At 40.3% G+C, this 13,060-nt stretch overlaps 1 protein-coding gene across 6 annotated transcripts in view; it reads left to right on the top strand.

Annotated features, from left to right (window-relative positions):
- Positions 1-13,060, top strand: part of LOC116940375 (pro-neuregulin-1, membrane-bound isoform-like) — a 492,066-nt gene that overhangs the window by 212,065 nt on the left and 266,941 nt on the right. For all 6 annotated transcript variants that reach the window (XM_032950158.2, XM_032950157.2, XM_076065499.1 and 3 more), the window contains exon 2: positions 1,663-1,828. In XM_032950158.2, the coding sequence (XP_032806049.2) occupies positions 1,663-1,828 (166 nt within the window). The remainder of the gene's footprint in view (positions 1-1,662; positions 1,829-13,060) is intronic.

Raw genomic sequence — 13,060 nt, 5'->3', positions numbered from 1 at the left:
AACCCTAATGTATGCAGTGCCAGCGCATATCCAGTTTCCCAGGCGGAAGCACGTGTCAAAATAGGGTGAGCATCTCAAAGTGTGCTCCATCTGCAACCATAAATTTGAGCGCTGATTGATTTGACAGTGCGCGTGCAGGCTTCTAATTGTTTTCATATGAGGCGCTATCTCGGAGAAATGGGTGGCGGTGGGGGGGTGCATGCTATGTCAATCCAATGTCAGATGCTTATTAAAGGCAGCAAAGTGCAGCCCCCTTTGTCCACAATATCGCACACGGGGTCATGTTGTCGATGCCGCTTGAAGGGCCGTTTATTGACGAGCATTTGATAGCTCTATCTGTGCGTCCGCACGGAAGCTGAACACACTGTCTTTGAATTTAAATATGTGTTAAAGTGATTAATTCAACCTGTGCAATACGTGGGATGTGTGTGCTTAGTTGGGACAATGGGAATTCTCCGTTGTCTTGCCGCCTTTCTAGGATATGCATTAATAACATTTTCAGATTTTTGTCAGCAAGCTTATGATAGAGCCGGTACTGTCATTTGTATTGAGCTCTGCTGTGGTTTCATCATGTGCGCCTTATCTTTGATGTTCACAACACTTAATTATTTAAATATGAAAATAAATTAAGTAATTATAGAATACGACGTTTCGATTACAACACAAGCAATCATCATCAGGTACGAATGAATGAGAAAAACCTAGAAATATAATGCAATACAACACAGAGAGTCGGCCAACATAACAGTCAACACCCCATCTTGTTGATCACGCTCCTCCAAAGATTGCTCAATTTGAGAGGGAGACAAAACACAGACACGGAGACACACAGACAGACACACAGAGACACACAGAGACACACACAGAGACACACAGACAGACACACAAGCAGAGAGAGAGAACACAGAGACACAGAGAGAGACACACAAATACACTATTGTGTGTCATGACCTTGTCTTGTGTTTGTGTGTCTCTCTCTCTCTCTCTGTGTTCTCTCTCTCTGCTTGTGTGTCTGTCTGTGTGTCTCTGTGTGTGTCTCTGTGTGTCTCTGTGTGTCTGTCTGTGTGTCTCCGTGTCTGTGTTTTGTCTCTCTCTCAAATTGAGCAATCTTTGGAGGAGCGTGATCAACAAGATGGGGTGTTGACTGTTATGTTGGCCGACTCTCTGTGTTGTATTGCATTATATTTCTAGGTTTGTTTTCTCATTCATTCGTACCTGATGATGATTGCTTGTGTTTGCAATCGAAACGTCGTATTCTATTATTATTTAACTTATTTTCTTTACAATGTGACTTTACCGAAAGAACCAAAGAGTAATTCCTGCAGTCACGAAAGCTTCGAATCTAGTTTATTTAAATCTGTTCGAATTCAACACTTGCAAAAGAAAATACGTCTGACCTTATGGTATATTCATCTGAGTGTGTTATATAGCTGTGCCAAGGCTGTTAGTACAATGTTATGCTCTCAGATTTCACAACGTTCTTTTGCTGTATCATCTCTAAAAAGTTTCTATTTTGGGCATGGCTAAGAAAACACAAATTGATTTTTACGAACGGTTCAAATGTTCTATTATTGTCCGTTGTAGATAGTGGAAAATAAACAACAACAACAACATTTCCCGACGTTCAACATTCTAACATCAACTTCTCGCGTCTCTTTCCAGCTGCCTCGCCACGCATGACGAAGAAGCTGAAGGCCCAGAGCTTGAGCGAGGGCGAACGGCTGACTTACAAATGCGAGGCCAAAGGGAACCCCCAGCCCGAGTACAAGTGGTTTAAGGACAGCACACCTTTGAAAAAGAGCAAAGAGGTCCGCATCAAGAATGCGAGGTAAGTGTCACTCGCTGCGAACATTCTAGAGCACTATGTTTACATTTCACTTGTGTGTGTGTGTTTTTTTACGCCTCTCAAATTAAGTTTTCTTCTAGAAATGCCCATTTCAAGGTGACAACGGGTATCCTCTGGAGAAGATGATACTGTGTAATGCGACGCGCACTCTTTGCGTGTGCACGCACGCACACACAGGGATGCTGCTATCATGGTGTGGCTGTTAACACACTGGACTTGCAATCCGGAGGTCGTCGGGGTCAATCTCCCGGCACAGCAGTTGAGAGTTTTATTTTGATTTATTATTATTATTCAAGAACCCAATCCACAACGCAACCATCAAAGATGGAAAGCACAGGTCATGAGCACGCAACGAACCCGGCGCGATACGCCCCCAAATAAGGGACCGACTGGAGGATACTTGGGGCACAGTGCCATACCACCGTAGGGGCAACCATCGGGAGTGGCAGATTAATGGGGAAGGGAAGAGGAGGGAAGAAGGGGGAGGGTGGGGGGGGATAATGTAACCACACACAACCGAAAATAGAATAACATTAACGTGATGCCCGAATTTATCATTCCTGTTTTCCCCTAGAAGTGGAAGTTGAAAGTTTCTTAAATCCCTTTACCTCTGTCTACCTAGCAGAGCAGCACAAATAAACCTAAAAATAAACAATGTTTTTCGTCTACCAGGTATTGGCCCACTGAGCTGTGTAGCTCTCTTTCAGAAGCAACCTGAGAACAAATGATAGCCCAGCGAAGTGGCTTATCACGTGGAAATGTATAGCAACCAAATACTCTAAACGCGTGACGTTGACTCTAAATGGGTAGAACACATGTGCATGGCAGGTTGCACGTCTGGCCAAGTGTGGAAGAGTAGGCAAATACCCTCCAGAGGGGCTCTTTAGAGCTCCTGCTAGTGCAGGCGCTGCCATCAGCAGCGGAGCTGAACCTTTCCCCTATTTAGAGACGTATTTTCTTCATTTCCAAGAATGCTCCACAACACCACGATTTTGACGACGAAAGTAATGTGTTTGTATGCCGATTGCCTGTGGTGAAGAGAGAGGGGCACCTACCAGTCGCTTCTGGTAACCCAGCATTATTTGTTGAGCAAACCTTACCCTGATGATCAGCCCAATGCAGGCAAAACTAGTCCACAGTTCGTATGCTTCAACAAATGCCGCTGTCTTATTAGTCGGGGAGGCATGTATGCTGATACACCTGAATGGGATGATATAGAGCAGGGTGTTTTTTTGTTGTTGTTCTTAGGATCTTGTGTGAGCCAAGGAGATATGTTTTGTTTATCTAGATATAACCATAGTTGTATTCTTATATAAATACAATAAATGTGACAAGTTTTTGGAATAAAATAAAAGTAAAAGGAAGAAAGTTGCATACTTTGTATTGAAATTTATTTATGAGAAAATATGTTGAGATTTAATGTGCTGAAAGCATTTGGTCAATTATGAAATGAACACGTGACTGCCATAAATACTGATGGGGGTGCTGTTGCTTTTCCGTAAACCATCATCCCTGGGCATTAGAAATAAACCTTTTATTGTATTCGCGATAATAACGCAAGCAGATTTGTACTCATATTGTCTACGCGGAACGTGGTTAAAACCTTCTGCAATGATATTTACCGTTAAGCTTTAAGTATTTTTTTTATTCTAAATTACTCCTGCAATTATCAAGTAATACAATCTCCCGCGGCTTTATTGCCCCAGCAGCGTTGAGAGAGCAAATAATATTTATAGCTCTAATTTAAAAAATGTCTTGGATTCGATAAGAGTTCGATATTCAAGCTGAAAGAGACTCCAGTCATATGTGTACGTGCTCTAAAATGCCACTACAGACTGGTAAGTTGTACGTGTGCTTGTGGCATTGGAATTGCCGGCTTTGATAAGCACGTAGTATTTATCAGATATGTAATCTGAAATGATGGCTTTCTACGGTATATCTCTTGTTCATTACTTTTGAGCACTTAACCTTTCATGTGTTTTTGACAGAAAGTGAGCCAGCAATTAAAACATGTAATATGATGTGGAGAAATTATAACTGAAGATGAAAAAAAAACTATTATTTATACGTGCAGATAATAATATAAAATTGGATTTATTTACAAACTTAATTGTGTAAAAGTGCACTGTTTAGCGATGCAAAATTATCACATTTCAAAATATATCTCATATCGCTGACATTGAGCTTTTTTTACATCAAACATGAAACGCATGAAAATGAAACATATTCAGCATTAAAGCCAATGTAATGAAATCTAAATCCGTGGGTTGTATGTCTAATCCATGAGTATTATTGGCATTATGTAATACCAATAGTGTTAGTCGCATTTTTTCTACAAGATTAAAACAGATGGTCTATGAACCGTATATGATATATATTTTAAGCAGTTGAATAATGACTCATGATGTATAAAGGTAACAGATTAGTGCCTAATGACAATGACAACCAATAATTTGAGCAAGCATGGGCTGTCAAAAGCAGATTCAGTAGACTCAGTGCATATGCGTTTTGCCATGAATGTTAGAGCAAGTCTGAACTTAAAATATCATGCATTGCTGAAATAAATAATAATTTCGCTCTTATACTTAAGTGTAACAACGCAAACTATTAACGACAATCTTGATGGGTTTGCTTATTTTTTATTTTATGTGTTCAAATGCAGATCTAATTTGATTTAAAAAAATCCCTATGTGCCTGGCAGCACCATTGCTCATGCCTTTACAATTTGGCTTTAATTAAAAAGAACATTTAAGTGGCAAAACAGGCACGACGTGGGGCATGTGTGCCATACAAACCCTTCCCCACACCGTATTCTAACGCAGGTTTTAGAAAAAAATATCCTCCTGCTTCTCCATATGCAAATTCCATCAGGTGACCTTTACTAGACTGTGCAATATACAGGGTGATCTATTTATAAGATACCTGCCTAAAATAATAGGGAAAAATTACACAACCATAGGTTGAGATTGAGGGTAGTTAAGCATGGATTCCTGTACTCACAACACACTCTGTTCAGTAGAAGTCACAAACAAACACTTCGTGAAATACCCGACGCAGAATATCCCTAGCTTCGATCTTCCACAGAGCTTCTGGTCCAACAACCCCTGAACCGCATCCACACAGAAACCACCGTGGCAGCAGATGCGGATACTTTATGTGCAAATGCCAAACGGTGTGCGACTCTGGTCACCCAGGACGGACCGCGGAACACAAAATGGCTCTGTCCGATTCACAAAAATATGAAGGAGGCATCAGAGCGATACACTCCCCTCCTGCTGACGCACTTGACTGGCTCAAAACACTTCAATGTAAAATCACAGTTGTTGCTCGACATCACCATGATCCATTACAAAGAAGGAGATCCTTTTTCAGGTTCTCAGAGCTCTTGCTCCGTTTTTTGTTTCTTGACATTTGTAATACAAATTGAACCGCAGAATTTGTGACGCAATTTGTCATTATTCATTGTACGTGTATTTCACCGTATTTCTGCATTTGCAAAAAAGTGCAAGTAAATATGGTAACATGGTTCTGCAGAAGCCCGCCAGCTAGAATTTGAGTACTCCACCCGAGGGGAACTGATCCTATATATTTAATCCCGAAATTGTAGTGTATCTAATCGTTAAAACCCCAGTGGTATGCTTTGTAGGCTACTGCTGCTGACAGCGGCATCTGTAAACACATGCTTCAGCAGCAGGAGGAGTCCGAATAGAGTATTGCATGGTGTCAGTTTTGTTTCCATGCCTGCCAATGATATACGGGGAATAAAAAATATATAATATATATAGAACACCATTTTTTTACACTTGGTGAAGCTGTGCTTACTTGACCGTTTTATATATATATTTTTTCTCACGCGTAAAACAAAAGTGAAAAATACGTAATCCGTTATAACAATGTGCTTAAAAAAAAAACTTCACTTTTCCTTCTCCACTTTTTCAAAGTGTCCTTTGACTTGGAGATTTTCTCCCTAAAGATGACATATTTTTACTCGCTTCGCATAAAAATGTGTTAATGCATGTCTTGCACCTCAACATTTGACGAGGGAAATACAGGGTCATGAAAGTTACACAAATTGTCATATTTTCTTTTAGTTATTTCCATGTGGAAAAGGAAACATACATTCTCCACATATTTATATATGTGTGAAGACTATCGTGGGAAACATCCTATTCCCTACCACTGCAGATATAGCACAAACTTACAACTATAATCTCCGGTCTGAGCAATTCAAAAGTGCCAATGTATTTCCATTTTTATTTCATAATTTAGTGGAACTGAAAGGAAATTGACTGAATGTCTGCCCATTCAAGTGGCATAACTTCTGAAATGCTTTTTTATCACTCTGCATTAAGGTATATTGCCCATAAACCAGATTATCTATATTTTATGTTGCTCCACTTACAAAGCCCTCCTCTCTACAACCCAAAAATGTTCACTGCAGGTCATGTTTGCTAAGCGTGGAAGGTAATACTAGTGGAGTCCTGAAAATCATTACTTATGTCACTGCGATGTGAAGGGGGCTCCGGTGAGCCCTTTGAGACCAAGAAAGCCTCTCGGGAGGGAATTTTGGCCTCCTCGTCCACATTGGCCGGACATCTTGAAAGAGGTGGTGGGCATTCCCAAACATTAACCACCGCATGCAATCGGCCGATCGATAAACCGTGGTGAACTCATGTGTTATTGCTGGGTGGACAAGTGGCTGGGGGCAGGGGGGAGACCTGCACCATTGTTTCAGCTGCCACATTGGGAGATCGAACCAGCGAAATCTGCATTGCTCGTCCAGTTTGTTAGCCATTACACCACAACAGCATCCCTTTGCTCACGATGCCAAAAAATTATTCATTTCACACAATGTTTGAGCATATTCCAGGGCATGCAGTAGTTTGTCTCCAACAGGCTATCATTTACTGTTGTGTCCAACAGCTTTGTTGCAGCAGGCAGAACAGGCAACCATTGCTTAGCCTTGATATCACAAATGCCTTTTCAGCCAATGTACTTTTGCTATAAAAACCGACGCAATTCACTTTGTGCAAAGCTGTAAAGTAGTCATGGAGAGCTCCTGAATGGGTGTGCAGTCCTATCAGCCAGTCACCCGAAGGCAAACAAAAAAAACATTGAAACAAGGAAATATTAGAAATGCAAAACAGTGCTAATTACTTGAATAATTTGGTCATGGTTAAATGTTCATGATATTTTAAGTGCTGTACTGACATCAGCCACATACTTGTTTTTTTTTCAACAAACAGGTTTGTGAACAACCTGTGAAATGCCATATACCCGGGGCTTAAATTTAGTCGGGCTTGCCCAGGTTAGCGACCTCGACAACATTTCTGCACTTGCCACACTCTGCATCCAGTATACATCTCAATATTGCCGTGACTACCACTTCAGTGGCTACCACTTCACCAAGGAAGTTCCCCCATCTCATCAGATATGGGAAGCTAAGGAGGTTTGAGCCTGGATCGTCCTTGAATAGATGACTGCCGTGAATACAGCAGCTGCTATAGGCTGCTGCTGTGGGGCTGTGTTGTCAACAGGGGGCAGTGCAGCGAATTCCATTGCCCTGGCGAACTGTGTTGTGCCAACATCTGTGCTCCCCACTGTCACCAACCTGCACTGATCAGCGCAGTGGAATACAGTCACATAACCCGGATGACCCATATGGTAGAGGGAGGCCCTCATCCAGCAGTGGATCCACAAAAAGGTTGTACATGTACAGCACATGCAATATCAGCCATTGGCGGTACACTTTTTAAAAATATTGCTTTTGAGGTCACTTGACCTATATTTTGCAGGCTGTGAATAGCCCATCTTAGCGCCAGTAATTGGTGTGAAGCAAGTGTGGAGCTTTCTGCTCCAGTAGACTGCACAAATTAATAGGAATGACTGCTGCATGTAACATTATGGAATTTTACAAGTGGGTTGGAACTAGTTAATGATGATGACAGGTAATCGGCAGGTTGGATTTTTTTTGTGGAACAATGGTAGAGTGATTTTACGATGTATTCAAGATTGCCCTGGTTTTGTAGACCTCAATAATCCATTTTAATACGGAGGCTTCCTTGACCAATATTCAAAATCTGAGCTCTTGCTAACACCTGACAATTCCCAGGGTAATCCAGTGAAACGGCATACAAAATTGCCAAAATTTAACTCGTTTTGTCAACACACTGGTGTGCTGTAGAACAAAATCAATTTGGCGCATTTGCCGACTTGACAAGCTTGATTTGTTTTGCTTTGTTGGGTGGTGGAGGGTCATAGCTCTGATTGACGTTCATACATGTTCTGACCGAAAATAAACCAATTACAAATCATTAATTATCCATACCAAGTTATTATATGGACCTATTTATGTGGCTATTAAGCTTCGCGGATAGCTGCTTTTACATTCTCTCCATTAATATCAATCATGTTGAGGGAGACTTGTGGTGGGAGGTTTGTGGCTAATATCACTAAACACATTTTTTTGCTTGTATTGACAGGCTATGGATTAAAAATCTGTCAGCAATAAAGCTAATTTTCATCGAGCTGGAAGACCTGTAGGTCATCTGTGGCTAGGAGTTGGATAGAGGGCGCGTCATTACCCACAGGAACAGCGCTCGTGGCAGAGGAAGTAGAAACACACACCATAGAGAGTACTTATGCCGCACTTACTTTTTTAACAGTTTCTTTTTTCGAATTGTCTCCCAGCGGTAAGCGCGTTCACCGCTTGTTGTAGCGGTTCGCGGTTCGAACCCAGGAGGCCGCCCCGGTTATCACTGTGGGTGAATTAAACGTAAAAATACGCGCCGTCTGCTTCATCGACGTTAATCGCCGTCTCTCCTCATACTCAGGTATATGACATTTGTGTGCTGGTACCGTGGTCCAAATTCGCCAAAATTAGAAGGAAAAGTACGCTCAAATTACTAATTCAGTATTTTTTTTTAAGTTGTTCAATCCGATGATGTGCTATGAAAAAGGACCATGGCAAGAAACACCACCTGGAATATATTTGTCCCTTTTTTATTGCAAACAAACACAGCCCCATCACAGCGCTTCACAAAACTCCTATGACCCGATATAACTGCTTGCGCGGTATACTCCCAATGCAGCTGTAACTTTTGACAGATGGGGCGGGGGGGGGGGGAGTAGCCTAGGTAAAGGGGCCCCCGCCATCCCGACCAGTCGGGAACCCCGAGTAGGGAAGATGATCTGTATCGAAAAGGGGGAGGAGGGGTGAGGGATATATTTGTCCTTTTAAAATGGCGTTATTGATTAATGTGCTGAGATTATATTTTTTTATATTTGTGTTTGTGCGCCACCGCCAACGCAGCGTCACCGAAAGAAATTAGCTCAATTTGGATTATACATATCAGTCATCGCCCCCTCCTGTAACAACTTAGCAGGTCTGACAATACTCTGAGACTTTCCTTGGTAAACAAGCATAATAATAATAATATGAGATCAATACATTTCCATATAGAACTCTGCAGCTCGTAGTGTGTCAGAAAACTTCTGAAAAATTACTGATGTAGATTCTTTTATCCACAAAATATGTTTTATATATTTTTTTCACACGTCCAACCAAATCGTTTCAGCATCAGAGATGTAATACGTCAAATTCAGTGGCAAATGTAATAGGGTTGTTGATCAGGATGAAACTGTCAACTCATTACACTTGAGAACCCAGTTTAATCTGGGATGGCTGCCTGTATCGAACCCAGGATGGTAACGGTGCAAAACAGAGTGCTCTGACCTCTGAGTCACCCAGTCACCTTTGGTTTGCTGCTGCTGCTGTTGCTGCTTCTGCGCTCACGCACCACGGATATCCCGTGTAAAATAGCCGGGCAACTGGCTAAATGGGACCATCCGTGCAACAATATATATAAGCTTAAACCTTCTAGTAAATACAGTGTATACAATTGTGTATTGTTGCTATCATTGTTATTATTATGCGTCCTGGATTTATTGGTAATTTGTCAGTCAGTCTCAATATTGTCAACCAACAAAGCAATCACTGAGAATCTGGGGCTCAAGTCAATTAGATGTATTTGATAATCATAAATAAACTAAATATATTTTTTTCATTTAAACTACATGCTATTTTTTATTTTACCACGTAAGGTCCACTGAGCTAGATATTTATTTTTCAGAAGTAACTTGGCTGCAAATGATAGCTCAACAAATTGGCTCATCATGTGGACAATTATAGCAGCCACATACTCTAAACACATGTTGATCCTAAATGTGGAGGGAAAATACGGAAGGACCTGGAGAAAAATCCACGCGACCATGGGGAGAAAATGCAAACTCCAAATTTTCAGCAGGTGTCAGGGTCGGGATCGAACGCACAACCTCCTCCATACCAGGCGAGGCAGTTAACATGAACGCACAACCTCCTCCATACCAGGCGAGGCAGTTAACATGAACGCACAACCTCCTCCATACCAGGCGAGGCAGTTAACATGAACGCACAACCTCCTCCATACCAGGCGAGGCAGTTAACATGAACGCACAACCTCCTCCATACCAGGCGAGGCAGTTAACATCTCGCCACTGCGGCTACTCAGCATTCATAATGCCATGTAAGCCACATAGTGACAACATTTACATTATACATCCATTCATATTATTGTTCCCATATTAAAAAATCGTATATGTTGGCAGGTGGTGGTGAAATTAAATTAGTTCCCTTAACTTATTTTTGTAAAAATATTTCCCCACTGATGTACTCTTTATTGTTTATTTTGGTTTGTCATGTTATGCCATCTAATTTATTTGTTCTTCGACCTTGGTGATCCTACTATCCGAGATGTTGGAGACACAAACAACCCAGTAAAGCCACACTCCCTGAGTTATTACCTCAAGCTACATCTGCTCTGACCTTTTGCAGGGTGCGCCGTTGGATAAGTGATTCTGCCATTCCATCTAAAGAATAACAACAATAAAAGATAATTGAAATATCTTTCATTGTAAAATTTCCTTTCTACCCCTTCTCGGAGATCTTTGCTATGCAACAATTTACTGAGCTAATTAATAAAACACCCGTAGCTTTGTCCTGCATACTGAAACTATGTTTGTGACGAAAGCCCTTACACTAAAATGCAACTTTAAAACAAATATTAGCCTCAACGTATGTGCTTCAGCTCAAATGCTGATTGCATGATTATTTCTTAAATGTAAAATCTGGTTGCCTTTAAAAATCTGTGGGCTGTGCATTACTACCCTTTGTGATTGTTCAGTGAAATAATTTAGACGAGAACTTGACTTTAATCACGTGATTCCAGCAGCGAGCGTGTGACACACGTAGCAATTTAACAACAGATTAGTCAATGTCTATTGATCCGTACCAGATTCACCCACTTGCAAGACGGGGGAGGGGGGGGGGCGTGCTTGAACAACAAAATATATGGCAAGGCCGTGAGTTTGTGCAGTTCGTTGGATCCTGTCATGTCTACGTGACAACATTGAGTACTTTCAATAACATGGCGGACACCTGTCAAAGCAACCCATGTATAAAGCTACAATTGCCTGTGCTATTTATTTGGTCTTTCATCTTGTGTACAGGGATGTCGCGTTGGTTGAGACCATCCCGATCTCTCGTGCATTCGTTCACTGTCCCTCCAGTGCAGAAGAAAATTAAATTTTGGTAAATTTTGCATTGAAACTGAAATAACGGCCCTTGTGACAGGCCTTTTAAAAATGATACATGGTAATTACTTTTCATTTTACAATTTTTGCTCTCAATGGTTAGCTCGCTTACTGATTGGATTGGCAGAATACATCCCCGTGGTGTGACCTGAAGCATATTTTCATCTTCCGTGACTGAAATGACATTGTTTTGTGTTCAATTGTATAGTACGTCACGGCAGCGTGAATTGTCTGCATTACAGCCATGAATTATCCAATTTATAATTAAAATGGTACTCAGTGATGGATGCACGTCATTGTTATCTGTGCTACATATTTACGTGCTTGACATCAATGCCAATTACGTATCGTCACAATAAAGTGTAGAGTGGTGTACTGACAACGACATGCATAAAAGGGATGTTGTGTTCATGCGTGCTCTCAGATAGAAATATAAACCTTTCACCAATTAACAATGACAAGTGTATCCTTTATGATTACAATTTTAGAAAATATGTGCATTATAATAACTGTTTTTAATGAAAGCAGATTTAAACAAATACATATACATTGATGCAAAAATAAATATATGCATTCAAATACAGGCCTAATATAGGCCTCGGGAAGGAACAATATTTCAGAAGAAATAAATAATATAAATTAATCAGATTAATATTGAAATTAGTATAATTTAATCAGATTAATATTGAAAATTGGTATAAATTAATCAGATTAATATTGAAAATTAGTATAAATTAATCAGATTAATATTGAAAATTAGTATAAATTAATCAAATTAATATTGAAAATTTGTGCTATTGCACTTCTGTTTTTTTTTACTCCTCTTGTTCAGTACTTCTTTGATCATAAAATGTTTGCCTTTAGCTCCTCACTATTATTAATATAACAATGTCCATCTCGTTGTCAATCTTTGTCAATCTATGGCTGGATGAAGACCTCCCTATGCCGTGCAGATCATGCCAGTTGTTTGACCATACTTCACCTTTCGAGTTGTTGAAGGGAGGCCGTTGAGGACTGGTTCATATATTGCTCACCACAGATGGTAGTTATGCTCAAACCAATTAATGTGGAAAAAATAAATCCCCAAACTCACCTTTACAATATTTAGATATTTTTCAGTTTCACTATATTTTCAAATTACATTTGTTTATAGGTTTATGTAAATTCAGTCATTCTGATCTGTACCACAAAGTGCAGGTAATTTGTTTTTAATGTAAAAAAACCTTCACGTCAGTGCCCTTGAATTTCATTTTTGATAAACCAATGAATAACAAAGGTTTCGTTGGGACTTATGCTCATATGGCCTCTCACAGAAAATAATATTTATTTCAGGTGTATTAGCCACAAATCACAGTGTACTGCAACTCCATCGTGCAGGCCATAAACCACTTATTCATTTTTGTAATTGCAATCCTTGGAGGTGAAACATTGATTTTATTCGGTTGAAACTGTTGCAACTTTTAGATAAAATTGAAGGAAAAAACTGGCAGGATTTTTATTAATTTCCTGCCTTTTTCAGCCAAGATTAATGGTTTTACAGCCCAGCCATTTTGTCAGCATGAGTTCTGAAAGCTAGCCCGGTTT

The sequence above is a fragment of the Petromyzon marinus genome, chromosome 8 (assembly GCF_048934315.1).
Source record: "Petromyzon marinus isolate PM22_M1 ecotype Great Lakes invasive population chromosome 8, UKy_Petmar_22M1.pri1.0, whole genome shotgun sequence".
Classification (NCBI taxonomy): domain Eukaryota; kingdom Metazoa; phylum Chordata; class Hyperoartia; order Petromyzontiformes; family Petromyzontidae; genus Petromyzon; species Petromyzon marinus.
This window is presented reverse-complemented; position numbering and strand designations above follow the sequence as displayed.